Consider the following 27,782-nt stretch of genomic DNA (forward strand, 5'->3'; position numbering starts at 1 on the left):
GCGTCTTCTTCATCCACATGGTATCGAAGCAGGTTAGAAGTTGTCATATCAAATAATAATAATAATAATAATCAACTGGCGAGTGTAAACAATAAATATTCTTCCAAACTTTTTGCCTAACTAAAGAGAAGGTTTATGTATGTGAATCCGTAAGTGGAGTATAAAAATCATTACTACGTATGTCTATTTGGAGTATACGGATACATCTAATATTTACATTAGTTTAAAATATCTTTTACTTTGAGGAAAGAAAAAAAAGGAAAAGAGAAATGAAAATCAAGAACGCCCCGACCCGTTATTAAATTATCAACCCAAATAAAAGTGAGAAAAGGCGGCGGACTGCTCGTCAGCTTCTCTTATTATTTTTAACAAAACAAAATAAAATTCATTCAATTCAGAAGAGGACGACCACCATAGCCGTCGGTCTGACCATCATCGCAGAGTTGGAGTCGGACGACAGGAGATTTTATTATAGTTTAGTTTCCTTTCCTCCACTGGGGTCAATCATAAAGGTTCGTAGGATATCCACCTTTGGAACATGGCTCTGCACTGAACTGGCTTGTACTCTGGTGCCGTGTGCCCAGCTCCCTGTAGGCAGACGCAAGACTGAGCAAGAACTCGAGCATATAAGACCTCAAATCAAATGTAATGAGATGTGCATTCCAAAGTTTTATGTTATCCCCAGGGAATTTTTATTCTAGTTAAAAGGGAGGGATAAAGAGAGAGTCCATTTCTTGCCTTGACTGTCGCGAATGTCATCCGGTTGGCATAAGTTCTCGTATATCTACACAATCACAGGATATATTATAAAAGCCTCAAATTTAGGGTTTTGTCAAGAGCTTCACGTCGAGTTAAAAATGCATAAGAAGCTAATTCTTGGAACCTACCCAGCAACTTGACCTTCAACAAACCAAGGTCGCCATTCATCTACAATGCTGTAGTTTAGAGATCTTATCCAGTCTTGAGTTCCAAAATGCGGCAAAACCATGTCATGGTCACCACTGATTTACAAAAAAAAAAAAAAAGAATTTTCATGGCATATAGCAGTACTGCTCTGCTGGCTAACTTAACTTATAAGGATTCACTTCTAAATATAGTCATGATTAAGGCATCTGTGGAAATAAAATTGCTCTACCTGTAAACGAGTGACCTGTAGCCTAAGGTGCTGAGATTTGCATGATAAGGTACGCTGCTGTGGATTGTCTTTGTATAAAGCAAGTTGTCGTTGCATCGATGCCAATATCCAACATGCTTCTGCGTGAAGTGTACAAAAGTTTGTGATGCGATATCAGAGGAAATCTGGTTCATGGACTAGAAGGAGCGGAATTGTGTAAGAGCAATAAATTTAGGAGCCAAAGCTGTTTGGCACTGCAATTTTTCCATTATAGTACCTGTTGCCCATTTCTTTTATTGCATCCTGCATTTACAGATTTTATTTCCTCGCCAAATTTCATCACATATTTTTGCAGCCTAGTTTACTTACTAATGGTTGAAAGTTTCACATCACCAGAAATTAGGAGCAATGAGACAGCAATCGGATTTATTCCACATGCTGTATCAATCTCCAACAGTGGATAGCTAATGTCGTCATGCTCTTTTTCGGAAGATTCTTTTTTGTTTTTGTTTCTTCTACTGAGATGCACTTTCACTCGTTCTTTCCTCTCTGCGTAAGAAAAATATGTCTCAACATGGATTACGTTCTAATAAGCCAACATGGATATCTTTCATTATTAGGAAACTAGAGTGCTCCATTTGCCGTGAATTTATTTTCCTGTGATGTTGTAAATAACCACAAAACATTATGTCAAATTCTCACTCAATACAGTAGCCCAGTAAAAGTAAAACCTGCATCCGCATGCATAATGTCGTCAAGACTGAAGTGAAAAGGGAGAAGCATTAGCTTGAGTGAGCAAGCATACTGCATCTAAAGTTAAGGTGATTGAAAGTACCTTCGGGATGTCGAGGGCTTCCCGGACACTTTGGTCATTAGCCCAAATTTCAGCCAGCACAAATGCTTGTTCCTTCCAAAAAATGGGTTAAAATGAATCGTAAGGATCCAGAAAACTAACTGGTGAATATGAAGCTATTGCTATGGGAGTTGTGGCAGATGACAAGATCTTACACGACATTTGAATGCAAGGAGTAGGTCATGTCCACTAAGTTCTTGGGATGTTTCATCCAGATCTCTTCTCTGAGCATAGGTTTTTTGAGGCTTTGGCGCTCGTAAACCACAATAATTTTCCAAAATGTTCGAAAATTTGATGCTCTCAACTAACTGCAGAGGTCCATAATTGACGTCATTATCTTGATATCGAATATTACAAGTATGTAGTAGTTGAAGACTCGTAAAAGGTAACAGTTGCTAGTACCTGATTAAAGTTCTGCATATCCTTCATACACAGAAAGTTTTCAGGATCTATAGTTATGTACATTCCTTTACAATTCCTGATCAAGGACTGTTTAAGAATGATGAATATTATGATCAACAGGAGGAGTACAAGAGAAAAGATGATCAAGGAAATCAAGAAATATGCCACCTCATGGAGGTCATCAGGGATAAGCCCCATTCCATGAGCAAATTGCACTCGATAGTTGTGATCCAATGGAGTTGCTCCTGGATTGCCAAGTAAGTATCCCTGAAAACCATTCCGATAAATTACTATGACACTGGTTACGTTATCTTGTTGAATGCCATCATCACTCTATCAATGATTGGCATATGAATATTTGATACCTTAAGATCAATCAGTGGCTGATTTCCATTTTCATTCCCTGCAGTGCCAAGAAAACGAAGTGTTTGAACCGTCTAAAGCAACCACCTCCACTCATGAAAATGAGGTCTAAATTAACTCATGATACATATAGAGACTGGCTGCACCATGACATATCATATCAACAGAGATGATTTCCACAAAAGACTCCCTTCATATCTCATATTTAAAAGGCTGCAAAGATGCAATGTCTTGAGAGAACTTTTAGGGATTGACTTCCAAGTAGGAACATGACATTCGATCCTCTAGTAAATGCAGCTGATGTAATGTACACCATCAATAATCTAAATCTCCCTTACAATCTTTGAGCAGCATAACAAAAATTTCATCTCATGCTCGCAACATTTTTCATTTGTTATCCAGTTGAAAGTTTCTTTTACTGTAGAAAATTAGCAGAAGTTATTAAAAGGAGGAGGTAGACAAACCACTATGGCTTAGGCAAAAAGTATCATATTTCACAGTGGGAGAGAACTGACATAATAGTTGCAGTCAAGCAAGTATAAAACTGAAGCAAGTTATAAACCACTCGCAAAACCAGGGCCAAATTTTAGGTGATTTCGGTCTTTCAACTGATTAATATTGATCCGTCAAAAGTTCTTACCATCTGATATTAATTGTGCTATGACTGGAACAGGAAGACCTGAATACGAGTCTCCACCAATGTAGAAAGAATTTGACAAGTGCTCCGGGTGATCAATCAGAAACTGGAAATTAAATAGAACCAGTAACATCAGAAATAAAATATATTATGCAGGCAATTTCAATATCATAAGCATTCTTTCCACCTTGATGGTATGCAATCCCACATGTTTTATAATTATTGAGTTGTGAATCCAAGTTGGAACCCGAATTACAAAGTGATGGAAGATTTCTTTAAAAATATTTGCATCATTTGTTTTGGGAGACCATAACCTTACGAATTCCTTATAATGGTGGATGTTGTACCAGAAGAATTGACAGTAAAAGAGGCTCACCTTCCTAAGAAACTGGTAAGCTTGATTGCTTGCTTGCAAAGTAGTAGATTCAAGAGCCTCTGGATTTCTTGCGTAGGAAAATCCAGTACCTACTGGCCAGTCCAAAAAAATTATGCTTGCCACCTAAACATGAAATCCGCCAATCTCAATGTCATGATTTATACAAAGTTATACTACTATTATACATATATGTATCTGATTTCCTTTCAAGGAAACACATCAAACCTCTGTCCAGGAATAAGGTTTCAAGACCAATCTGGGTAAACTGCCACTGTACTCCACTGCCTCAAAAGTAAATGGTCCTGTCAATTTTTTGGTAGGTAATTAGCATGTAGTAGTAATTTAAATGACTGAGAAAAATACCCCCATACTGATTCTGCAGTTGAAGACATAATGCAACATACAGAAAATGAAATTTACAATGATGTTATCTCATCGAGTTTTAATTCCTATTATGATGAACAGCGTACAGTGTAACCATCTGAATAAGGAAAAGCTGAGATGTGGACAGCCATGACAGGTTGCTGGAGTTATTCTGAAGAATGGCAAAAGAGTTTTTATATTCACGTCATTTTTGAATGTGGAAAAGGCAGTTTGAAAGCCAATCATGAATGGTTGAAGGGAGCATTATGAATTAAACATTCTGATTATACAAAAGCAAATTATCAGTTGCAAGCAATGTTTTAAAACCCGGACCGTCAATTGAACCGGTGAGGTGAAAGGGTCGAGATTCAACCGGTCGGACCGGTTCAATCTCGGTTCAATGAATTTTTTTAAAAATAATTTATATAAATATATATATGCACAAAATAAGACATGCAATGGACTAATTTAAAATTTTATATGATGAAAAGTTCACTATTTTTGAATAATTTGGATTTTCAAGAATAAATTATTTAAATTATAAGTTAAAACAAATAAATTTCATCTCAATTTCAATTATATCTACCAAAAAAATCTTAAATCCAACCCAAAAATATCACAATATTTTGAAATTATACAAATTCACGTCTATGAGAATTTGATATTGTGAACTTAAATTTTAATTTACGTCTTTGAGATTTAAAGATTGTAATTTAAAAAAGAAAGTTTGGAGTTCGAAAGAAATTAAGAGAATTGAAAATAGAAATGCAAACTTGATAAGAAACAAAAAATGAGATAAAAGTGAGTGGTTGTGACATTAAATAATTTGGGTTAAAGAAAAATAATTCTTTTTTAACTTTTTCCAATTTAATGGGTAAAAACAAAATTAAAAGATAGAAGAAAACATCAATAAATTAAAACTAATGAGGTTTGATTAAAAATGGAGTGACAAAAGAAAATATGAGAGAGAAAAGAAAGAGTTGAAGATTAAAAAGAAAGAGTAATGAGAGGATGAGATTTTGTAAGAAAAATGGAAAAATGAAATATAGATGTTTGTTTTATATAAATAAGTTATCAAAAAAAGCAAATAAGATGTGATGGTGCAATGGTTACTACATTGGTCTTTTATTACAAAGGTTTTGAATTCGAATCTTGATAGAAGCATTTTGCAAAAAGTAAAAAAAAAGAAGCATTTTGCAAAAAGTAAAAAAAAAAAAGGAAAACTCAAAAATCGGTTCAACACGGTTCACCGGTTCTGGCAAAGTCAACCAGAGTATAGAACCGGACCGGTGTCATGGCCGGTTCGCGGTTCAACCGGTCGAACCGGCCGGTCCGGTCCGATTTTCAAAACATTGCGTGTATTGCAAGACATACATAAACTCCAATACTGAACTTCCCTGCATACACAAATTCACTCTCAGTTAAAGATTGTATACCTATTTCATAGACGAGACCGGAAATTGAACTGCAACCAGGGCCTCCGGTAAGCCAAAGGACCAGAGGGTCCATTTCTGGATTTGATTGGGACTTAATGAAGTAGTAGAAGAGCTGCACATCCTCTGATTCGTCCACACCTATGTACCTGAGCTTTAAAAATTCACCCTGTTAGTTTGATCAAGTAAATTATGCGCTGATCCTACAAACTTCGAAAAAAAAACGGCAAGGGATAAGGTGAGGGAAGGAGTAAGATTCAAACTCTCATCTTTAAACTGCAAAGAAAGGCTAACATAACTACTGCTAGTTAGGCTCCATCATGTGATAGAACAATCGTAAAGTTCCAGGATTTATAATGATCAACCATTCCAGATAGGAATTAACAAAAATATTCTAAAACTATAAAAAGATATGTAAAGTTCAATCTAACAACTTGATGTAAGCATTCTCACACATTAGTAACATATCTTGAGTTCAGACATATCTCTACCCCTTAATATTTAGAGACTAAAAACTCGCATGATTGGAGTTTCGGAATTTAGAAGTCGTACTAAGTTTAGCTTAATTAATTGTTAGTGTATATTTCACTGTATTTTAGTTCATTATAATGATATTGAATTCTAATCTGCTTGTATTGATGCTCACAAGTAGCCGAAGTATATATATATATATATCATCCAATTATCACAGAGCCATCATAGATTAGCAATGAGCAGGGTATACAGAAGGAGCTACAAAAAAGAAGAAAAAAAGATCTATCATTACAAGTAACACGTACGCACTGACCCTGTTTCCAGATGAAAAGGCAGTTTTCCATCAAAACCCGGAAGAAACTCGAGTTCAGAACCGGCCCATACTTGAAGCTTCGAGTTTGAGTTGAAACAAACTTGCAATACAAGCGAAAGCAGCAGCACTATGAAATCAACAAACTCTCCCTTCGACTTCCGTTTCGGTTCCGCCATTTTTGCTTGTCAATTACATTTGCAGTGCGGCTTACGGGCACAAATATCTATCTGAGCTTCCGGGCTTCAGCCGACAATCATTGATTCAGTCATAATGCAGAGTTAGGGTGCAGACGCGTGTCAGTTCACACGACGAAGTACATTTTTTGTCATCGTCTCGGGCCCTCGTAACTTTTTTTTCTTGTTTCGGCGGCCGCGTTGAAAAGGTGATTGCAGAAACCACACCCGAGGTTTCTTTGAGTAGCACCCACCTCCCCTATGATTTACAAAATAGCACTGACCTCCCTAGGAACTAATTGTGGCCTGTTGCTGTCAAAAGAGTGTGTGAATTTACCTAGCAATCCCCAATTATTTGTAGTTATGTGATGAAGGAATTTTGCAAGGGATAATTGCAGAAACTTCCCTTGAGATTTCTTTGAGTAGCACTCACCTCCCCTATGATTTACAAAATAGCACTGACCTCCTCTAGGAACTAACTGGGCCTTATTGTTGTCAAAAGAGTGTGTGAATTAACCTAGCTATCCCCAATTATTTGTGGTTATCTGATGAACGAATTTTACAAAAGAATGAATGTTGCTTGTGAACGAATTAAGGGAGTAAATAAGCTAATTAATTACTAATTAAACAAATTGAGTAACTAGTTGTTTAGTATTACCCTTTAAAAAATGTTTAGTAACTTAAACAAATTGTTTAGTATTACCCTTTAAAAAATGTGGACGAATCCAAGTTTGGAAGAAATGTAACCAATGGACCTAACTGGGGGACTAGGGCTGCAAACGAATCGAGCCGCTCGCGAGCCGCTCGAGTCAAGCTCGAGTCGAGCTCGCTATTAATCGAGCTCGAGTCGAGCTCGAGCCGGCTCGAGTCAAACTCGAGCTCGAGCTCGAGCTCAGAATATTAAGCTCGTTAGCTCGCGAGCCGGCTCGCGAGCTTGGGTATATATATATATTTTTTATTTTTATTTTTATTTAATAATAAAATTACGTATATTATATATATTTTTTTTTATTTTTTTATTTTCATAGTAAAATTACGTATATATCCTTAATATTTTATAATTTATTAAGAAAAAAATATTATTTTATTTATTTTTTTAAAAATAAAATAATTATTTTTTATTTTTTTTCGAGCTCGAGCTCGAGCTCGAGCTCGGCTCGACTTGATTCGAGTCGAGCTCGAGCTCGAAATTTGCCAGCTCGTCGAGCTCGAGCTCGAGCTCGAGCTTGGTAAAATTTAGTCGAGGCTCGGCTCGATTAGCTCAAAGCTCGACTCGGCTCGGCTCGTTTGCAGCCCTATGGGGGACAAAGTGTTCAATCCGTCGGCCAGTTACTGATTATAGGAAAATCCACCGAGTAACCAATATTCTGATCCTAAACCATTGGACAAATCTGGTGGATCAATCCGAGCTAACCATAGAACGGATTGTAAGTGGTTGATGAAATCAGTGGAGAAAATGCAGAATCCATTATGTGTTGGGCTTCGTTGTTTTAATTTTAAACGATTTTTGTATTTTAAGTTATTTTCTACTTTCTAGTGTCTGTTTGGATCTTGTAAGTCTACTAAGGCATATCTAATCTATGTAGCACGTTAATTGAGTCTTGTTAAAGTTTAGAAAATTGTGTCAAGTAAAGTTGTCAAATCCAATTAGGGAACTTGCATTGTTTTCATCTTGGATTAGATTTTTGTATCTTGTAAGGCTATAAATAAGTCTAACTTGTAACGTTTTCAGAAATTAAAGTCAAACACTTCACCTCCAACTACCAAATTAAAGTCAAGGAAACCAGCTGTGTTTTGAGTAGTGGATTGCTAAACCAGATCTCATTTATAAGCTGGTGCAAATTCAAACCTCATTTAGCCATTTAACTGGCCATTACTTTCACATGATACTTAAACTGTTACAGGTGCATTTGAAATGGTTTGCACTTATACCTTCTGAAGTTTGTTGATCCTTAATAACTTTTGTCTTTCCTTTGCTAATACTATTAGGCAAGCAAGATGAAGGGCAAATCTGGCATAAATTTCTCATCTCAATCTTTAATACAATTCTTTAATGGGACTCTTTCTAGCTTGAACCGAATTTGCAACGGGTTCTTTAAGTTCAGGGGTGGTCAATACAATTTCTTGAACCAGAGGGGAGGTGAGTGCAATTTTCCCTTGAATATAACATGAGAATAAATGTGTCTTTTTGCATTTAAGTGCTAAACTAGATATAAGATTATATGCACTAACTAGTTAAAGCAACCATTTGGCGCTGGCTTAAAAATTTTTGTTTTAACAGTCCAGCTCCAAATTTTGTTTTTGTGATAAAGGACTGTAATGAAGTATGAACTTGAGCTTTAAATTACAACAAATATTTCTACTCCAATTAATCTAATATATATAGCGACTAAATATGTGTGACGTGTCAGATGGACGAAATTTCATAGCCGTGGTGAGGACTGAGGAGAAGCCTGTTTACAAATCGTTGCTTATCTACACAGCGTTAGGTTTAGAATAGATTATTGCAAAAATTTTCTATTTTCTCCACAATTAGAACTCGTATTTCCTGTTTAATGACATTTTGATGGGCTATAGGGAAGTATGTGAGAGCTTGGCTGGCAATCCTCGTGTCAATGACAAGTATTCAAATTCAAAATGAAGTTAAAGTTGCTTTTTTCTCCCTTCTTATTTGATAAATGAAGTACGTAGAAGTTATTGTTCCTAACTATTGCTAAACATGACTTTTAATGGCTTTTTCACAACAAACTATTGTTCAACCTTTGTGTTTATATTTTAAATCTTACCAGGGAAACGGAAAAAGATGAGAGCTTTTTCACAAACAAATGTTTAAATTGTTTTGGGTATTATTATTATTATTTAAAGGAGATTCTAAGTCCTGCAGCAAAGGGGAAGAATCTGTCGTCATCTGATTAAAGTCCTTAATAAATTACGTATTGGGGATCAATTACTGTTTGTTGATAATATATAATCATTTTTTATGATAAAATAATATACTTTTGTGATACCATATCTTATGATAAGTAATATATTTATGGCCATGGCCCGATGACATAATGCTGTCGCTCCCAACTTACGGACCTTGTTTCAAGTTCATTATATATCCAGTCCATATTAAAAAACTTTTTTTTTTTTTAGTAAGTGGGAGGTTTTAAATTTAAGATTTCCTATCTATAATTTCTCTCACTTTACTATCCAATCCAACCCTCTCGCCCTCCCCTCCTCCCCCACTCCATCACTAGGATTTATTATAAGATAACTCTTTTTTTTTTTTTTTTTAATGTCAATTGATAACATCTACCTGACACCTTGCTAATCTATATTAGGAAGAGAGTCACCTGAACCAAGGGTGCTACTACTACACGCACTGTAAATTTAACTGCAACAGTATTGGTTCTGAATTGCATCGTATGCATTGTTTTGTCTGATGGCCGAATCACCTAAGTCGAGTTGGGTTTTACTAAAGTATATACACGCATTACATTTTTCTTGTCTACCTATCAAAATAGACATGTATTGTACGCAAGAAGGTGGACAAAACAGAGAGCAGCACAAAGAAAGCCCAGTGGCTGCCTCATTCTATGCGGGGTTGACTAGATAAAAATGTGACAACCATCAGTGGACAGTCTATCCAAGCTAGAACTAAGACGTTATGGTCAAAGGCCCTTGAAATAAGTTAAGAATTCTAAAATATAAAAGTATGCACTCTCCAAAAAAAACAAGTAACAAGAAATTTTTTTTTTTATTTTGATGTATTCCACAGCATGGCTAAGACATTTTCACCAATATTAGGTAAATTAAGTATTTGTTGTTGGACAAGTATCTGTAAGCAATCTTACACAAAAAAAAGTACATATTGGTCGCCTATACACGATTAAAAGCACAGGACATTTGAGGGATGGATTAGATGTGTGAAAATTCACCAATTGATTACACCCTACAGAGGTTCATGAGATATCCACCTTTTGAACATGGCCTTGCATTCTGCTGGTCTGTACTCTGGAGCCGTGTGGCCTCCTCCCTGCAATCAGCAGTGCAAGTTAGACCTCAATCATGATTCAGGTCATACCACTAATCAGCAAATTAACAGGAGCAAGTCTCTTGCCTTCACTGTGGCAAATGTCATCCGGTTGGCATAACTCCTCGTATAACTATCACATTTACAAGGATAGATATTTCATGTTAATCAGTTTAACTTTAAAAGGGCTAATGTCTAAAGTTAATTTTTGAAAAAAAAAAAAAAGTTTTGCAACCAACCCTGCAACCTGCCCTTCAACCACCCATTGTCGCCAGTCATCAATGATAGGGTAGTTTAGAGACCTAATCCAAGCTTGAGTTGCAAAGAATGGAACAATGAAGTCATGGTCACCACTGAATCACAAAATTGATACTCTCAGGAAAAGGTTGAATTGCTAATTCAGTTCTGTCAATAGACTAATGAGCTTGTTTGTTTAGTAGGCGTGGACCAAAGTTACTCAACCTGTACATCAGTGATCTATAACCTTTACTGCTGAGGTTTGCATGATACGGTACACAGTCCCGAACAGTTGTGGTGTAAGGCAAACCATTGTTGCATCGTCGCCAATACCCAATGCTTTCCTGCAAATAGTCACAGCCTTAAAACAACTACACTGACACGTATGCTTGAACAAAAGGACAATGATACATTTGCATAATCAGTACTATGATTTAAAGTGGAACACACTCCGTGTTTGATACTCTGCATTCGACCAGCATTACCAAATCCAGCTGCAAAATTAAATTTCTAAATTTAACCAAATTTAGGAAGTTCTCACGCGAAGAGCTCAGAAGCCATGATTTTAGGTTGTACATATCCAAGGTAGGACATGCAAAGTCCCTTAATTCGTCATCCAACTCAGTTTTGTGTATTCTAACTGGCAAATAGAGTTTTTGCTTCCTTTATCAAAATGTTGATGAAGTGTCTCAATCTGTAGGTATCTTCCCATATCATCGTATGTATCGGTTGTCCCTGCTCCCTTAACATTGAATGGTATTTGGGCAGAAATCCCACTAACCAACATTTTTCCTGATAGCAGCTAACTACATTTGGAATAATAAATGCTAGTTCTCTTACTTCTCCCAGTATTTCATGGAACAAATCCAAAGTGTTAGTTATATCTAAAGATAGCCACTTTCAACAAGGCAGAAAAAGGAGATGCACCACTAGCATTTGGTAGGTATCTTTTGAAACCAATATATAAACCTATTGCCCCTACTCCCTCAACTTCGAGTGCTATTTGGGCAGGAATCCTACTGAACATCTTCCCTGATAGCAGCCAAATACACCTGGAAGGCTGGAACAATAGATGCTTGTTCTCTTACTTTTCCCAACAGGTCATGGAAGTTAAAACAAATCCTAAGTGTTAACTATATCTATCAATGGCCACTTTCAACAAGAGAGCAAAAGGAGAAGCACCACTAGCATTCAACCTTTCCCATAGAGTAACTGAGAGCAGAATGTCTACGTTTTCTGTTAGTTAGTATGTAATTCTCAAGAAGCATTATGTACCTTGTGAATCTGCAAAGCCTCATGGACATTATCATCATTTGCCCATGCGTAGGATAGCTTGTAACCGTCAGCCTAATAATGTAGGCAGAACAATGAATATGTTATAGTTGATTGAATTATATGAATTATCAGGCTCCACAGAAGTAAAATAAACCACTGATTTAGCTTCTTAGAATCTTCAGTAAGGTCTTACACGACACCTAAATGCAAGAAATCTCTCAAATCTGTTCAGCCCCAGGAACGTTTTATCAAGAGATCCTTCTAAGAAGAGATTTAGTGGATTTGGTGCCCAAAAATCACACGTTGGTTCCAAAATATTTGCAGTTTGTATATTGTCAAGTAACTGCAAAATAAGTACAGGATTGGTTTCAATAAAATAAATATACAGAAACGACAAAGGGAAAGTAGAGAAAAGGTATCCAAAAGGAAAAATACCGGCCTTATTAAAAACCTGCAAATCCTGTGAGCATGGAAAGTTGCTGGGATCTATGTCTTGGTACTTACCTTTACAATTCCTCTTCAGGGACTGTTCAAGACAATCATAGACTCATAAGCTACTTAACATCCAAAATGAAAACACCATAGGAGAAACAATGAGGGAAATTAATCAAAATGCTACCTCGTATAGTTCATCAGAAATTAGTCCCATCCCATGAGCAAACGGCACTCTATAGTTGTCATCAGTTGGAGTTGTTACTGGGTTGCCAATTAGGTATCCCTGGAGATATTTGAGGCCCACATTAGAAACTTTCAGAAGAATACTTTGATCAGACATGGAAATTGTGTTCCTATGCCACATTAGAGAAATTAGGTAAAAAGCACAAACAGCAAAATTGAAGCTTTTTTGTGGTCTCCTTATCTTTTAAGGCAAGGAAATATGGCAGTGTTTTTGAAACTAGCAAATCCAAACATGGACTCATTTAGTCAATTGGTTTGACAGGATGAAACTTGCTTAACGGATGACCTTCCAATCTAAAAGTGCTATTTAAAGGACCAAGGCATGATAAAATTCCAGACATTTAAAGATAAAGTGATAAAGATAATAAAATTAGGACCTTAAGATCAATTGATGGCTCAATTCCATTTTCATTCCCTGCATTATCAAAAAAACAAAAGCATGAGAACATTCCAATGCTAGTGCCTCTACTAATAAAATTTTATAACTCACGCTAAAAGGAGAAAAGGAAACTGACAGCACCATCAGAATGCAATGTCAAATTGTAAACAGAAAGAATTAGAATCTGATATTATTGGTTTTCCAAGTGTCATGAATGAGCAACAGGTTGACTTAGTCCACATCCCATAAAGACTCCCTTGGAATACCTAAAATGGGGTATAGCTGGATACATATGGGAAACATATGGAAACTGGTTCCAAGTACAACAGTTGTGCTCAATATTTTTTCGACATTTATGCGCTGATAGCAAGTTCCTCACTCAGAGGAAGTAAACTGGATTTAATCTTGCACCAACAACTAATTCTTTGTCACTCCCTTCAAAGACCTGCTTTTCCAATTGATGCAGTCTGTTGTCTACTTATTTGACCATTGTATCAAAAATAATCAAACAGGAGAAGCCAGATAACGTGTTAAAAGCTCAGAACGTGTGCAAACAATACGAAAGCAAATTCTCCACAGTAGCAGTTGAAAGAGATTGCCAATTGGTATGAGCAGATTTTTTTCCCAGGAATGCAAGAAGATTACTGATACAGGAAAAAGCACAATATCTCACAATCCATGATGGTAATACACATTATAATGCATATCAGACCAAAGAGGCAAGAATTCTTTTACATGCCTGGGATCAACTGATTTTGGCCGCACAATTTGTGAAAATAACCTCTTAAAATTCTTACCCTCGGATATTAATTCGGTAATGATTGGAACAATAAGACCCGAAAAGGAGTCTCCACCAACATAGAAAGGATTCGAGATGAACTCTGGATGATCAATCAGGAACTGCCAAAATGCATTGAAGGATGATAAACTGATTACTGAATCGTGGAAACATTAGGGTCAAAATGTTTCAATTCAATTGTTGTCACAGATATGATTGTATGGTGAAATCTAGCATTAGGTATATTAAAAAAGCTACATTCAAATTCCAGACAGCAAAAAACACACAAAACTAATGCCTGTTGGCCACAAGAGAAACAAAGAAAAAAAAAACAAAAAAGATTGTTTTTTTTTCTCTTTTTTGGGAACAGGGGATGTTGGGGTTTGCTTAGATAATACATAGTAGAAAATTTAGTCTGAAATGATCCTCACATAATTACGGACGTGCAGTCAAGAGGTTTACCTTCCTGAGAAACTCGAGAGCTTGATTACATGCTTGCAGAGTATTAGATTGTAGAGCATCTGGAGTTCTTGCATAGGAGAATCCAGTACCAACTGGGAAATCAAGAAAAATAAAGCTTGCCACCTAAAAGTTTATTGGCACTTCCAAGTATAATTCAGTTCCCATGACAATGCATAAGGTGAAAAGTTCTATGATTCAGAAGACACTTACCTCAGTCCATGAGTTGGTATTCAGAATTAATCTGGGTAAGCTGCCATTGTACTCAACTTCCTCGAACTTTATGGGTCCTGAAGAGGTTGACTGTTAACAGTTGTCTCAGTGTCCTCTGAGCAACTTTTTGGCGGATACTTAAGGAGGAAAATTGAAAAAGAAATTAAAAAGAAAAATCCCCTTTTGGAGCTTTGGTACAAAACTGTCTAAACAATTTGGTAAAATTATTACTTTTCTTGGAGCGCTAATTTTCGTTTTCCCTATTATGCCAAAAAATTGATGTGCCCAAAAAAAAAAAAAAAAAAAAACCACGAGTTATTTATTTGATTTCGGGAGCGGTATATAATCATATTATTCATATTATCTGTTCATGTGTATTGACATAATTTACTTGTGTAAAATGTAAAGTTAGTTTTGTAAAAGTAGCTAAATTAGTATTAAAAATTAACATCAAAGTCATCTATTTTTTATTGCTGAGTTCTTAACCTTTTCTTTCTTTCTTTTTTTTTTTTTTTTTGTGTGCAAAAACTCCAACATGCCAGTCTTGCCTTCACTATATATTTTTTTAATATTTATCATGCCAAAAATTCAGACAAGTAGTAGTTAATATTGGGAAGGAAAGTCAAAACAAAACCATGAGCGTCACTGCATTCTCTACTATTGAAATTATTGCTTTGACTAACTAGATTGCCACACCAACCCATGTTTTGCAGAGCTGAAACAACGACTTCAACAAGATGTGAGCTTTTACCAAATTCATACAGCAGTGCAGTCAGTGTAGAGCAGCCAGGGCCTCCAGTTAGCCAAAGCACCAGAGGGTCTACCTCAGGGTTTGATTCTGACTTAACAAAGTAGTAGAACAGCTGCACATCCTCTGATTCACCCACTCCTATATACCTGATCACGCATTAATTCAATCGTCACCAGCTTGTCTGATCAAGAAAATTCAGAAACTATGAACCACATACATGTTTCTATGATCAGTATCAGTACTTACCCAGTCTCAAGTTCGAAAGGAAGCGGTCCCTCAAATCCTGGAAGAAACTTCACTGCTGAACCCGCAACAGCAAACTTGGAACAACCTTGTAATAACATCAGAATAAAGAACAAGCGGAAGTAAAGAGGCTGATGGAAGAACATGAAAAACGGCCTTCCTTTCCATTTCTGTTCTGACATCTTTTGCTGTCAGAACACAAGAAAACTTATATCTACTCGTGCAGCAGTGAGTGAGGATGAAGCAGCATAAATGTCTTGGCCATGGTGATCCACTCGTAGGAAACTAACAAGCAAAAAAGAAATTGAGGGATGGATGTTGGGGACAGTGCAGGGACCTAGAATAGGTTCATTTGGAAAATATTAGCATACTGACGAGCATTTTTTATATGTAAAAATTGTGGCTCCGCTGAACGTGCGAGTATTAGATGGGAGAAAGAGACGGGTAGCTCTTTTCTATGATTTTGGTCAATAAGACTGGTCGTTTATTTTTCTCGTTTGGACAATAAATTGGCTGGGAGGTATATTTTATTCATGGACAATTAATGACGATATATAACATGTCCTAATATGCATGATCTCCTAGTCTAGATCGGACTATTATTGGTTTGTTAACCTCTTATGTATGACTAATTTCAAAATCACCAGTAAAGTTTGGCGGAATTCGGTATCTATAACACGTAATAATTATATGGTGTTTCTTCAACTTCAGGTAAGTGCTGTTCAAGTCAAGAAATAGATAACTAGAGAAGGGGAAAAAAAAAAGAATTTTTAGAAATAGATTAAAAACCACTATCTTTGTCTGTAGTCAATATTTTGATCAGATTCTATCCAATCTGTACGTTTAGCAATCTAAAGGACATGTTAAGGTCTCAGGCAGCAGGCATTAAAACCTGTTTATATCTGAATTTTAATCATAATTTATGACCGGGTCCAACAAGCAGCTGCTCTATCCAACCTTCTCTTGCTCTCACAAGTGCTTAAACGACCTGCTTGGCAGTTGATTATGTAAATTGCATGAGACGAAGTTCCTATTTTCAAGCCGTAGACTTCAATACAAGCAATATTTGGCTGAATGGAGCGGAGTATTAATCAACGCATATATCATCTGCTCATTTATCCTGAAAGTTCTTTAGGCAGATGCAAGTAAGGCTGCCTAAATCTACTGTTTGTTCATTTTTCTATGCAGCGACTGCCGGGGCTTGCACAGGTTGGAACGCCAACCCAGCGCTACCTTATGTCCTGGTGACTCGATCGTGCAGTCGTGCTTCAACTATGTTTTATTCTTATGCAAATTAAGTCCCATAGTACAAAGCTTTGCTCGAAGTTTATTGGCCCACCAAAAATTCAGAGGTCAGTGATTTAGTGGGATGTTGCCACTCCAGTCTACCATCTGTTCCTTTACTCAAAAAGACCGGGGACAAATACAGATTAAGTAAAATTTTGCCTAGAGAAAACGTTTCCTTTCTATTTTTTAAGTTTCCAGGAGATATGGTCGAAGAATAGTACTGTAGCAAGTCGTAAATCATGCAATCAAGGATCAAAACTTCATACTTTTCTTTTGCACTTATACGATGACAAATTTCAGGTGAAGCTCCAAAATCATAAAGGGAAGTACTGGGGCCTGTTTCTGGAATTTGCAGGAGATGGGCCAAACTTTGTTCAACGGAACCTAAGCGCCAATCTCACTCAATTTAAACCAGTTACCACGTTGGTTTTTAACGTGCAGGAGTCTGGAAAACTGAGAAGGACTGTTTTCAAAGTCACAGAAAATCACCTTCACAGGCTTACTATGTGGTGGACTGATCAAATAGTAAGGGCCAATGCCATTTTCAAAAACGGGGTGGGGAAGGGCTGTCGACAGTGCAATGCAGTGGCTAAGGAGTTCACCGATCTCATAAGCGAGCCCAGAAGATGAAGAGCAGCCAGGACCTCCACTTAACCGAAGCACAAGCAGGTCCATAGGATCAGACCCTGACTTGACGAGGTAGCAGATTAGGTGCACATCTTCTGATTCATCTAATCTTATACACCTGGTAACATCACACAAGGAATCCAGTTTTTTTTTTTTTTTTAGAACTTTGATCAACCTTAGTACCCTGAAACCAGCCATAGCAAGTTTGAACATACCTGTGAAAGAAGTGCTAGAACTAGAAGCAAAAACAGGTTCCAGATCAAAGAATCCCTAAAGTGCACATGTTTTCCCGTCTCTTATCTTAACATGGAATTCCTACTCCAACTCTATGGATGCCTCGTGCTCTTGCATTTGAGCATTGATTGTTATGGTTGTTTTTCTTTTACCCACTTGTAAACTGTTTGTGGGGTTAACTTTCAGCTCCCTTTAGAATTTATTATAGTTTTACATGAGTTCATTTTATAAGAGTTCTATATTCAAGTATCTTTTACCCAGATTCTCCTCCGTTTTTTGGTCAGCCTCTTGTGGCTAATCTTTGAAATGCATGGGTTTGCTAAAGTTGGCTGAATTTGTCATCTATGACACATCGTAATTAGATGGTTTGTGATAATTGCTATCAATTTTTGAAGTTCAGGAATCTATATCACATAATATGGCAATTGGTAAAACTGTAAAGTCTTGGGTCCTAAAATCTGACCATTTATTTATACTAGTACTAGGTCATGTGCTTTGCCCTTGATTGTAATATTTTAAAATATATTGTTTGTTAGATACTAAAATTTTTTTATGAAATTTTGATCATCAACATCATAATATAGTATTTTTATGTTATTTAGTTTTTTAAGCTAGTTACTTTTAAAAATTTTATTAAATGAAAAGAGATAGAAAACATTTCAACGTAGTTGACATGTTCCTTAGGATTGAAGTTGGAATCATGAATAGGGGTGCTGTCGAGTCGAGTCGAGCTCGAGTAGTGCGACTCGAGGCAAAATAACTAATTAAATGTAACTTGAGCTCAAACTCAAGCTCGAGTTTAATTAAATGTAATTAATTCAAATCAAGCTCAATCGAGCTTATTCGAGCTCAATCAAGCCTAATCAAACTCAAGTAATAAAAATTAATATTTTATATATAATTTTAAATAAAGGATATTATTGACATTTCACAATAATAAAAATTAAAATATATATTATAAAAAGCTCGATAGAGCTCGTCGAGCTCTCGAGTATCATATTTCCATGATTGAACTCGACTCGATAGCTCTAACGAGCAGCTCGAGCTCGAGATCGAGCTTGATCAACCGAGCTCGAGCTCGAGCCGAGCTATTTGGTTCAGCTCCAGCCCTAATCATGAACCAAATACTTTTTGATTTATGACTGGAACTCTAACGTATCAAATATTGATAATATCATGTTTTACCAAAATTATTGTATATTCATGATTCTATTGCATATAAACCACAATCATCACAATTTTTTATAAACAACGAATATAATTAAGTTAGAAAAATAAACATACATGTAATTTGAATTCTTTGTATTATGTTAATTCTATTTTTGTCAATAATGGAGTATAAATGATCCACCACTTAAAGTTTTTTTGGCTTGTACTTCCTGACAATTAAAATTTTATAGATAGAGATAGTTGGAGTTTTTCTATTTTTCTTTTTTTTATTCATATTTTTAGCACAATCAAATGCTAAACAAAAGCAAAAAGTCTACTTTTTTCATATGAGCACAATATTTTTGGTTTTAGTATTAGTTTTTTTATGATCGTGGAATTAGAATGAGAATTGTGGCTAATTAAAAACTTTAATACTAATTTTTTGTATATTACAGTGTTTTATTTTTTAATTGGCAACTTTTAATCCATAACCACTATCATTATTATTAATTATTGAAATGCACTAAATCTGTCCAATTACGATTGTCACTATAAATGAAATTTACTTAATTTTAAATATTTTCATTTCATAACAACTTCCATTATTCACTAATATTGCAATACAATAAATATATGTAATCATTAGAAAAATAAGGGTATTTTGCACATCACCGAAAATAATTTGGATATCATTCTTCATTTTAAAATTACTCTTATTATAATTCTTATTTTATCATTGGAGATGGCTTCTGACTTGATGGATGGATTTGGTTTGCTTAAACCAATACAAATGAAGCATAACTATATTATTGTCAATAAAATGTTTATCTTCTTCTAGATATCAATGATTTGGATGTTGTTTTTGGTATTATCTGAATTGTATTCTAACTTTTTAATTCATCAGCTATTTACTTTATGTCGTTTTATAAAGAGTGTTCAATTTTTTTTTTTCAGTTTTTCTTGTTTCGATCGGTTACTATTAATGATAATAGTGGTTTGTATGATGCGATTTTGGATTTCCTTTTTCCAGTTTAATATTGCTATTTTAGTTATAAAGGTATCATCATTTTTTGTATATTGAAATTCCATTGGGTGCAACATGAAAAATTCTTTATATTGGTAAAAAGTGCATAATTGTAAAATTTACTAGTGATATTTGTATGAAAATATAAATATATGAATAAGGTTTCTCTTCTCCTTGTATGTTGCTCCACTTTCTAGAGAGCATCTATTTTTTGAAATTGATTTTTTTTATAATTCAATTAAGAAATTTTGATACGTATAATAATTGGGGATGGAGTCCAATGGTAGGTAAATAGTTTTTAGTGAGCAATTTTTAATTATAATTACCAATACTATTAAGATGTAATCAATTGGAATGTTTTATTTCTTTTAATTAGTACCACATTCAAATGCAATAATTCTAATTAAAAAACACAAGAGTAATTTAGGGATAACAAATATTAAGATAAAAAAGTACTTACACTTGCACTTTCTAATACCAAAATTCATATTTTTTATATCCTATATATATATATATATAATGGAGTTGTAATTTGTCTGTTGGGTGGTCTACATCTGACATTTTAAGGGCAATTTGGGGATTGTATAAGTATCATACAAGTAATCCATCTTAGAATACAAGCAAGCCATACTTATTGGAGTATGAGTTTACTAAAATGCCCTTTGTGAGATGATGATTACATTGGCAAATGGTACTTATGCGTTATTAGTGACAGTTTCATCCTTTTAACAACCTACTGAGTACAATGGTAAGACAGAAAGGAAGTAGGGGTAAAGCCATCCCATTGAATTGAATGTGTTTAAGACAATATTAATGGGCTAAAGGAAAAGGACCATTTGAAGACGACTTGTGAATTGTAATCGTAGGCAGTTTTGTGCTCTTCATCGTTAAAGCTCAAGAAACATTAATTGAGTTCTTCCAACATAACACACTCATTTGGACCAGTAATTGCAGCATGTTGAAGAGTCCATTAAAGTGTGGGAGATTAACAATCATTTGAACTCAACATTACAACTGTAACTGAAGACCCCCTATCTTCTCCACCATTTGGAAATTAGTTTTTGAACTAAGTGGCAGTAATGGTAGTCATTAATATATAAAATTGTGGGTTTAGATGTTTCTCTTTCACACCATCAGAGTCAGATTTGCAGAGGTATGCTCATTTTCACTCGTGCTTCTCGCTTCGTGAACTGTACAGCTTTGTTTGCACAATAAAATTCTTGAATTAGCTTTTGTCATAACTATTGCAATTGGGTGAAGTGTAGGCAAATTTTCTTGTCAGATTGCATTTTGTTCCTCAAGGTACAAGGTAATTGTGTATTTCCACTTACTGCATTTCATCTGTTGTTTATATGTAATTACAATTTTATTGCATTGATTACAACTATGTTGCGTCATTAATAAGTGTGTGAATGATTGATCCAATTTTAAAATTACATTACAGGTGATGCAATTTTTTAATCAATAGTTAAGTGCATGAGTCGCTGTGTGTGGATTGAAATTGCTATTTGGATAGACAAGTCTCTATATTCATATGTTATGTTATTTTCTTACTAAATTTAGTTGAACTCATGAAACATAAATCTTCAGAAGTAACCACAAAACCAAGCTCCGACCACAATTACTAAAATTCAAAACTCTGCAGAAGCTGCTTAGCCACCAACCAAGAAATACCGTAGCTAGAGAAGCAAAAATCTAATCGTGTCCTTTCTCATTCCTGTATCACCTACTCTTCAATAGAAAGGATTGCGAGACTGCTATCTCAGCTATTTACCTAATTACATCTCAGGACTACTACTTTGTCTATCTATCTATGTGAATAATATGAGGTTGAATAGTAGAACCATTCAGCATCAACTCTCAATCTAAACTACAACCATGTCTATTATCCCTTAACTATGGTTGCGTAAACTTCTATAATTCTCTCAACTGATTATCTATTATAATAGTATGCAATGTTTTATCCACACATGGCATGACATTTTTTGGCTACCATAATAATATGTCTTACTTAAGGTAAAAACAAATTGTCCAACATTACCAAATTATTTAACAACACCACAGGTATAAACTCCAATGCTTTGCATGGGCCTTCTCTCTAGTAGTAATGATAATGATAATGATAATGATAATGATAAAGGACAAAGCAGCAGCTCTATACCAACCTTCTTTCGCAAATTATAAATGCTCAACAAGCCTCTTGGCAGTTGATCATATGAATTGCATGATCCCCAGTTCCAACTTTCAAGCCGTAACCGATTACAAGCAATATTTGGCTGAATAAAGCAGAGCGTTAATCAACGAATATCATCAGCACAATCTGGAAATTCTTTGCATAGATAAGACGTGCTTCATATCCACGTCTTGTTAATTAATCTATAAAGGAATTGCAGGGCTTGCTTAGTTTAGAACTCCAACCTCGCGCTACCTCACCTCTTGGTGACTCCAGCTTCGACTACATTTTATTTGTGTTCTTTTTTCAGTCTATTTTGATAAGAAAGCAGCCCCTTGAAAATAAACATAACTTAGACAGCGAAGTTTGGGATGCAAGTTGCAGCCATACTTAGGACTGGACCTTTTGCTTATAGAGACTGATGAGATATCCACCTTTCAAACATTGCTTGACATTCAGCAGGCTTGTACTCAGGAGGAATATGGCCTCCTCCCTGGTGAAAATTCAGTATGGTTGGTTCAGGTTTTTCTCAGTTTTTGCAGTTAAATTGTGCATTGAAGCAAAAGAAAATGAGAATTTCTTGCCTTTACTGTTGCAAACGTCATCTTATTTGCGTAGGTCCTCGTATAACTGCACTTCAAGAAAAATAAATCCATATGAGTTGTTTCTATTGTAGTTTTATCTCAAATTAGTAAAAGATTCATTTTGTGAACGAACCCGGCAACTTGGCCCTGTAGAATCCATTGGCGCCAATCATCTATTATGGAATAATTAAGAGATTTTATCCATGCTTGAGTTGCAAAATGTGGCACAAGCATATCATGGTCACCACTGAACCACAAAATTTTACTTTCATCAGAGAATAACAATTGACAGAATTGAAAGTTTACTCAATGGTTGCACTAAGTGCTAATATTTGAACTTGTGAAGCATAGGCATCAAACCTGTATATCAGAGATCTGTAGCCTCTAATGCTGAGGTTTGCATGGTATGGCAAACTATTTCCTATATTCCTTATATACGGGTAGCGACAGTTGCATCTTATCCATTCTCCAATACTCCCCTGCCATGTGATTTCACAAAATTACATGCACAGAGACAAGTAAACATAACATGCATATTTAGCTGCTTGTTTTCTGTTGACATACCTTCCGGACATGGAGGGCCTTTTGAACACTCTCGTCATTAGCCCAATGATAAACAAGTCTATATCCATCCATCTAAAACAAGCATAGAAACAAATCCATGATTGTTACGAGAACTCATATTAACCACAAGAGTTGCTGCAAATAATCACAATGTGTTTATGCAGGAGTTCATGTAGATATTGCTATCTTACACGACACGTAAATCGTGCAGAAAGTTCCTGAATTTTCAGCTCTCGAGTCTTCTTACAGAACACTTGAATAGTTGATCTCCTGCCAGTGAATAAATTGTTTGGCTTTGGGGAAGCATAAGGACAGTCAGGCTCCAGAATATGTCCCTCGTTAATGTTACTAAGTAACTGCACAAACGTATTGATTACATTAATTTTGAAATTGAAGACAAGTTTTTTAGTTATCCCCCTTTTCTTGGAGAGGGGGAGGGGTTTGGGAAGTTGAGTATATGTACTTGGATAGTGACTCATTTCTCAAAATAGAGAAAGCACAGAACTTGCAGAAAAGTGGTTGCTTGCCTGATTGTATGCCTGCATATTTCGCAAGCAGGGGGCATTGCTGGGATCTATGTTTCGATATTCTCCTTTACAGGAAAGCTTCAAGGACTGTGAAACAATTATCTTGGCCAATTAGAGAACTATGGAAATTATTTAGTACTGAGTACGCAAGAAAGTTCTAAAAGACCTCAGGTATTCAAAGAATAAACAACCTCATAGAGCTCATCAGAAATTAGCCCCATCCCATGAGCAAATTGGATTGCATAGTTTCCATCACCTGGAGTGGTGGAAGGATTTCCTAGTATGTATCCCTGAAGCCATTTGAGGGTTGTGACAAGTTAGCAGTGAAGCATAAATAAGAAAATACGAATATAGTGTTGAATCATGGTTGAAAGTCACGGTCGTGTGACCCGGACCGTTCCACTTTAGTATTGGCATATCGGTCGCGGTCTTGGCGAGACGCAAATTTTTGAAACATTTAGTATTCTAAAATTGTAAAAAAATATGATAAACAAAAATAATAAAAAATTAGCAAAAATAATAAAATTTCAAGTTGACTCGGAGCGATTCGGCAGCTTCTATCCGTCTCGGAGACGTCTCGGCCGAATTTTTGGCGATCCATTATGTTGGATTCATCTCGTCCCAGTATCAGAACGAAAAACCCCATTCCGGTGACGACTCGGCCGAGTCATCTTAGTCTCGGGTGAGTCTTTGAACCATGGTGTTGATACACCAGATTAGTAAATGAAGCGCATTTCTTAAACAATGGTCAACCTCAGTATGAAGAAAATTTGTCCAGGTATCTAGTTATCTTGCTATCCCTAGATGAAAGAGAGAAGATTATGAAAAATACAAACCTTAAGATTGATAAGTGGCTCAATACCGACCTCATTTCCTGCAGAGGCACCAGAACATTAGTTTTAGAGCCATTGAATCCTTTGAGAGAATTCTTCAACATAAGCAAGTGCAAGGACATTGAACAGTGCAACTTCGAGTCATTAGGGTCCAACTCGAAAGAATAATGCTGCAAAGATAAATAAACTGTATGCAGATTCTGGAGGCACTTTCTATTTCTATTTCTCTCAAAGCTCGGTCATTAAATTGTAAACATTGACTTCAAGTGTAAGCAGGCAGTATGTCTACTAAACACGCTTGGGATATCTAAAATTTCAAAAGCATTTGCAATACCTTCAAGTCTTTTACAAAGGCTAGTAAATAACTGTTATCATCGGAATGTACTAGAGCCTAATCAATAGGAGGTGCCTACATAAAGAACCAAATTAAGGGCCTACCATCTGATATAATTTGAGTGACAATTGGTACAGTAATCCCTGAGTACGAGTCTCCACCAATATAGACTGGACTGGAAATGAACTCTGGATGATCAACCAGCCACTGTAAAGCAATCAACAGTTGAGAGGCGCTTTGCAAAAGATGAATATCATTTATCATCACTCTTTTCATGTTAATGTCATTGAGAAGTCTACATGCTTCAATACATGGATCATTAAAGCTTAGGTCACCAGCAAGCTTTATTTTATGATCTAAATCGGTAAAGACGTAACGAATTCTCAATCACCAAAATAATGGACGCGGTTGTGAACTTCTTTTATGGATACTTATGCAGTACATAACAACATATAAACAGAGAAAATTGATATACACTTTCACTTAAAGTAAAAGATTTGCCTACAAATATGGCATTTTCCTGAGTAGTAATTAGAGGTGACATCTATAACTGGCAGTTTGGTCCAAAGGTACTGGAGTCTTGTCCAGGTCTACGTAGGCAGGGATCAAATCTCTGGTTCAGTGGCATCAAGATAAAAGTGGCAACTTTCTAGCTTTTGATCAATTGCACATGGTCTCCATGCTCCATCAAAATGATGGCTAATGATCATATAATGGTAGGCGTGTACCTTTCTAAGAAATTCGTAGGCTTGGTTACAGGCTTGTAAAACTGTGGACTGAGAAGCTTTTGCAGTCCTTGCATAAGAAAAACCACTTGCCACTGGCAAATCGACAAATATTATGCTTGCCACCTGAAAAGTAATGACACATTATGGTCAGTCTAGCATTCAACTAAACACCAGAAAATTGAACATTATCAAACACTATCAGTAGTGAACTAGTGATAGATCAGTAATCTACTGTACGATGAACTTTCTGTTTTGACTTAAGAGTCTACCCTACCAGTATATCATTGATATCTTTTGACCAAAAAGGAAGAAAGACACTCGATGATGAGTTTACCTTAGTCCAAGAATAGGGATTTAACAGCAACTTGGGCAAAGTCCCATGGTACAGCACTTGCTCGAATTTTATTGGCCCTGCAAAATCACAGGTCAATGAGGAATTGGTTGGGTTTTGGCGTGTTTCCGCTCCACTAAATACATCATTCATACAGAGAGGATTGGGTTTGAAACACTGATGGGAAAAAGGGTGGATATTGATGAAGCCAAAATCTATTGTCAGAAAAATGGTTTCTTTTGCTCTTTTCCTGGACGTACGATTGAAAACAATCCTGAATCCTGTGAAAAGGATGTTTTACTGAGTCTTGCTTGTATTCATTAATTAAAACATGTATACAAATATACGGGCCTCCCCAACTAGATATATGTCTGGTGAAACAACCAAAAGGAAGAAGAAAAAAATACAGGGGCCTAATATAGAATCGCAGAGTACATAATTTATGAAGCTAAGTTTCTGAAACTGGCAAAAAGGGATCTTTCAAGATTTCAAGCTTGTGCAAAAGTCAAAGATGAAAGGGTATGGTGGAATTATGAAGAAATCAGGAAAAGGGATTACGTATAATCCATGCTCTTAATTCACACTCCATACTTATTATCGGCGTGCACTAAATCTACCTATCTCATAAGCAAGCCCAGAGAATGAGGTGCAGCAATTGCCTCCAGTCAACCAGAGCACAAGAGGGTCTGTTTCAGGACTGGACTCTGACTTGACAAAGTAGTAGAAAAGCTGCACATCCTCTGATTCATCAACTCCTATATACCTGGTTGTACAATCTCAAAACTACTTCAATCTTTCCCAAGTTAATGCACCAGAAATTAACTTACTGTTACAAAAATATTGAGTTACCCACCCGGTTTCGAGTTCAAATGGCAGAGGTCCTTCGAATCCTGGGAGAAACTTAACAGGGGAACCAGCCGAAGCAAGGTTTGAACATAATTGCACAAGAACTAGCGGCAAAATCAGGTAGCTGAAGAGAGAGGATCGAATGAGAATGCGCAGCTTCCCAGTTGAGCAGCTTGGCCTAACATGTTCTGTCATCTCTTTACTTGGCGGAGTAACTGTAGTTTTCCAACTCCAACAATGGATATGCTTACAATTCTGCTGATGCCCGGCACTGACGCTCACTCTGGCTGTTTCTTCTCACATCTTCTTTCCATAATAAATAGATTAAAAACTGTGGCTCCTCCAGAGTCCAAACGTGCCTATTCAATTACCTAGGTAGGAGGAAGTACGAGGTGCTCTTCTCTTCTTCTTTTTTTTTTTTTTTCCCAGTGAATAAGACAGGTAAATTAGCTTGGACGCTTCTCGTCGGCGGACCTTGAGAAAAACGTGTCCCAGTCCCTAACGTGACCTCACTGCTTAGGTTGCTTGACAATTGACATTGTACTTTGACAGCATGCAATTGAGTTTAAACGTCGTTTTTAGCCATTGAAGAAGCAATGAACTTGCCCGGACCGAGCTGACCTGACGAGCTCGGCGTGCTGATGAGAAGAGCGTGTCACAAACCTGCAAAGTGAACAAGAGAATGATCTCGCAGGGGAGCCCCGAGGTCGTCCCCGAGGGCACTCCGACGATCAAATTAGTTTTCCGATGAATGAGGTTCACGGGAAGTAAAATGGTCCAGAGTAATTGGCGAATAGTGAGCGTACCTTGTGCAGTGGATGTGCGTTACCATTTATACCTGCTTGTGAGTCCGACTTCCGTACGTTTCGGGACCTGTCACGAATAGTCTCAATCCCGTGCCGAGGGGATTCTCCCCGCCCTCTGCGGGATCGCTTCCCAGGGCTTCTCGGGGCCTGGGGTATGTTTGTGGGCGAGCGGGGGGGCTGGTGGGAATTACAGGGGCCGGGGG

General features: G+C 36.4%; 2 protein-coding genes across 2 annotated transcripts; both read right to left on the reverse strand.

The window, feature by feature from the left end:
• Positions 1–393: 393 nt before the first annotated feature.
• On the reverse strand, positions 394–15,857 carry LOC113715101 (uncharacterized). Its single transcript, XM_027239270.2, has 28 exons — positions 15,536–15,857; positions 15,290–15,435; positions 14,539–14,615; positions 14,329–14,451; positions 13,886–13,988; positions 13,087–13,124; positions 12,651–12,749; positions 12,471–12,557; positions 12,225–12,374; positions 12,032–12,103; positions 10,982–11,100; positions 10,759–10,872; positions 10,607–10,652; positions 10,443–10,522; positions 6,329–6,511; positions 5,545–5,690; positions 3,971–4,047; positions 3,746–3,868; positions 3,373–3,475; positions 2,735–2,772; positions 2,538–2,636; positions 2,370–2,456; positions 2,123–2,275; positions 1,950–2,021; positions 1,136–1,311; positions 888–1,001; positions 739–784; positions 394–588 (listed from the first exon to the last, which is right to left on the reverse strand). The coding sequence occupies exons 1-28, from the start codon at positions 15,712–15,714 to the stop codon at positions 505–507; spliced, it is 2,934 nt and encodes a 977-aa protein (XP_027095071.2). The 5' UTR covers positions 15,715–15,857; the 3' UTR covers positions 394–504.
• A 6,152-nt stretch (positions 15,858–22,009) lies between these two features.
• LOC113714935 (serine carboxypeptidase-like 7) lies at positions 22,010–27,182 on the reverse strand. The gene is made up of 14 exons (XM_027239087.2): positions 26,781–27,182; positions 26,545–26,690; positions 25,931–26,007; positions 25,597–25,719; positions 24,973–25,075; positions 24,538–24,575; positions 23,893–23,991; positions 23,702–23,788; positions 23,366–23,530; positions 23,175–23,246; positions 22,971–23,089; positions 22,744–22,857; positions 22,611–22,656; positions 22,010–22,519 (listed from the first exon to the last, which is right to left on the reverse strand). The coding sequence occupies exons 1-14, from the start codon at positions 26,966–26,968 to the stop codon at positions 22,436–22,438; spliced, it is 1,461 nt and encodes a 486-aa protein (XP_027094888.1). The 5' UTR covers positions 26,969–27,182; the 3' UTR covers positions 22,010–22,435.
• Positions 27,183–27,782: the final 600 nt, after the last annotated feature.

The sequence above is a fragment of the Coffea arabica genome, chromosome 10c (genome assembly GCF_036785885.1).
Source record: "Coffea arabica cultivar ET-39 chromosome 10c, Coffea Arabica ET-39 HiFi, whole genome shotgun sequence".
In the NCBI taxonomy this organism is placed as follows: Eukaryota; Viridiplantae; Streptophyta; class Magnoliopsida; order Gentianales; family Rubiaceae; genus Coffea; species Coffea arabica.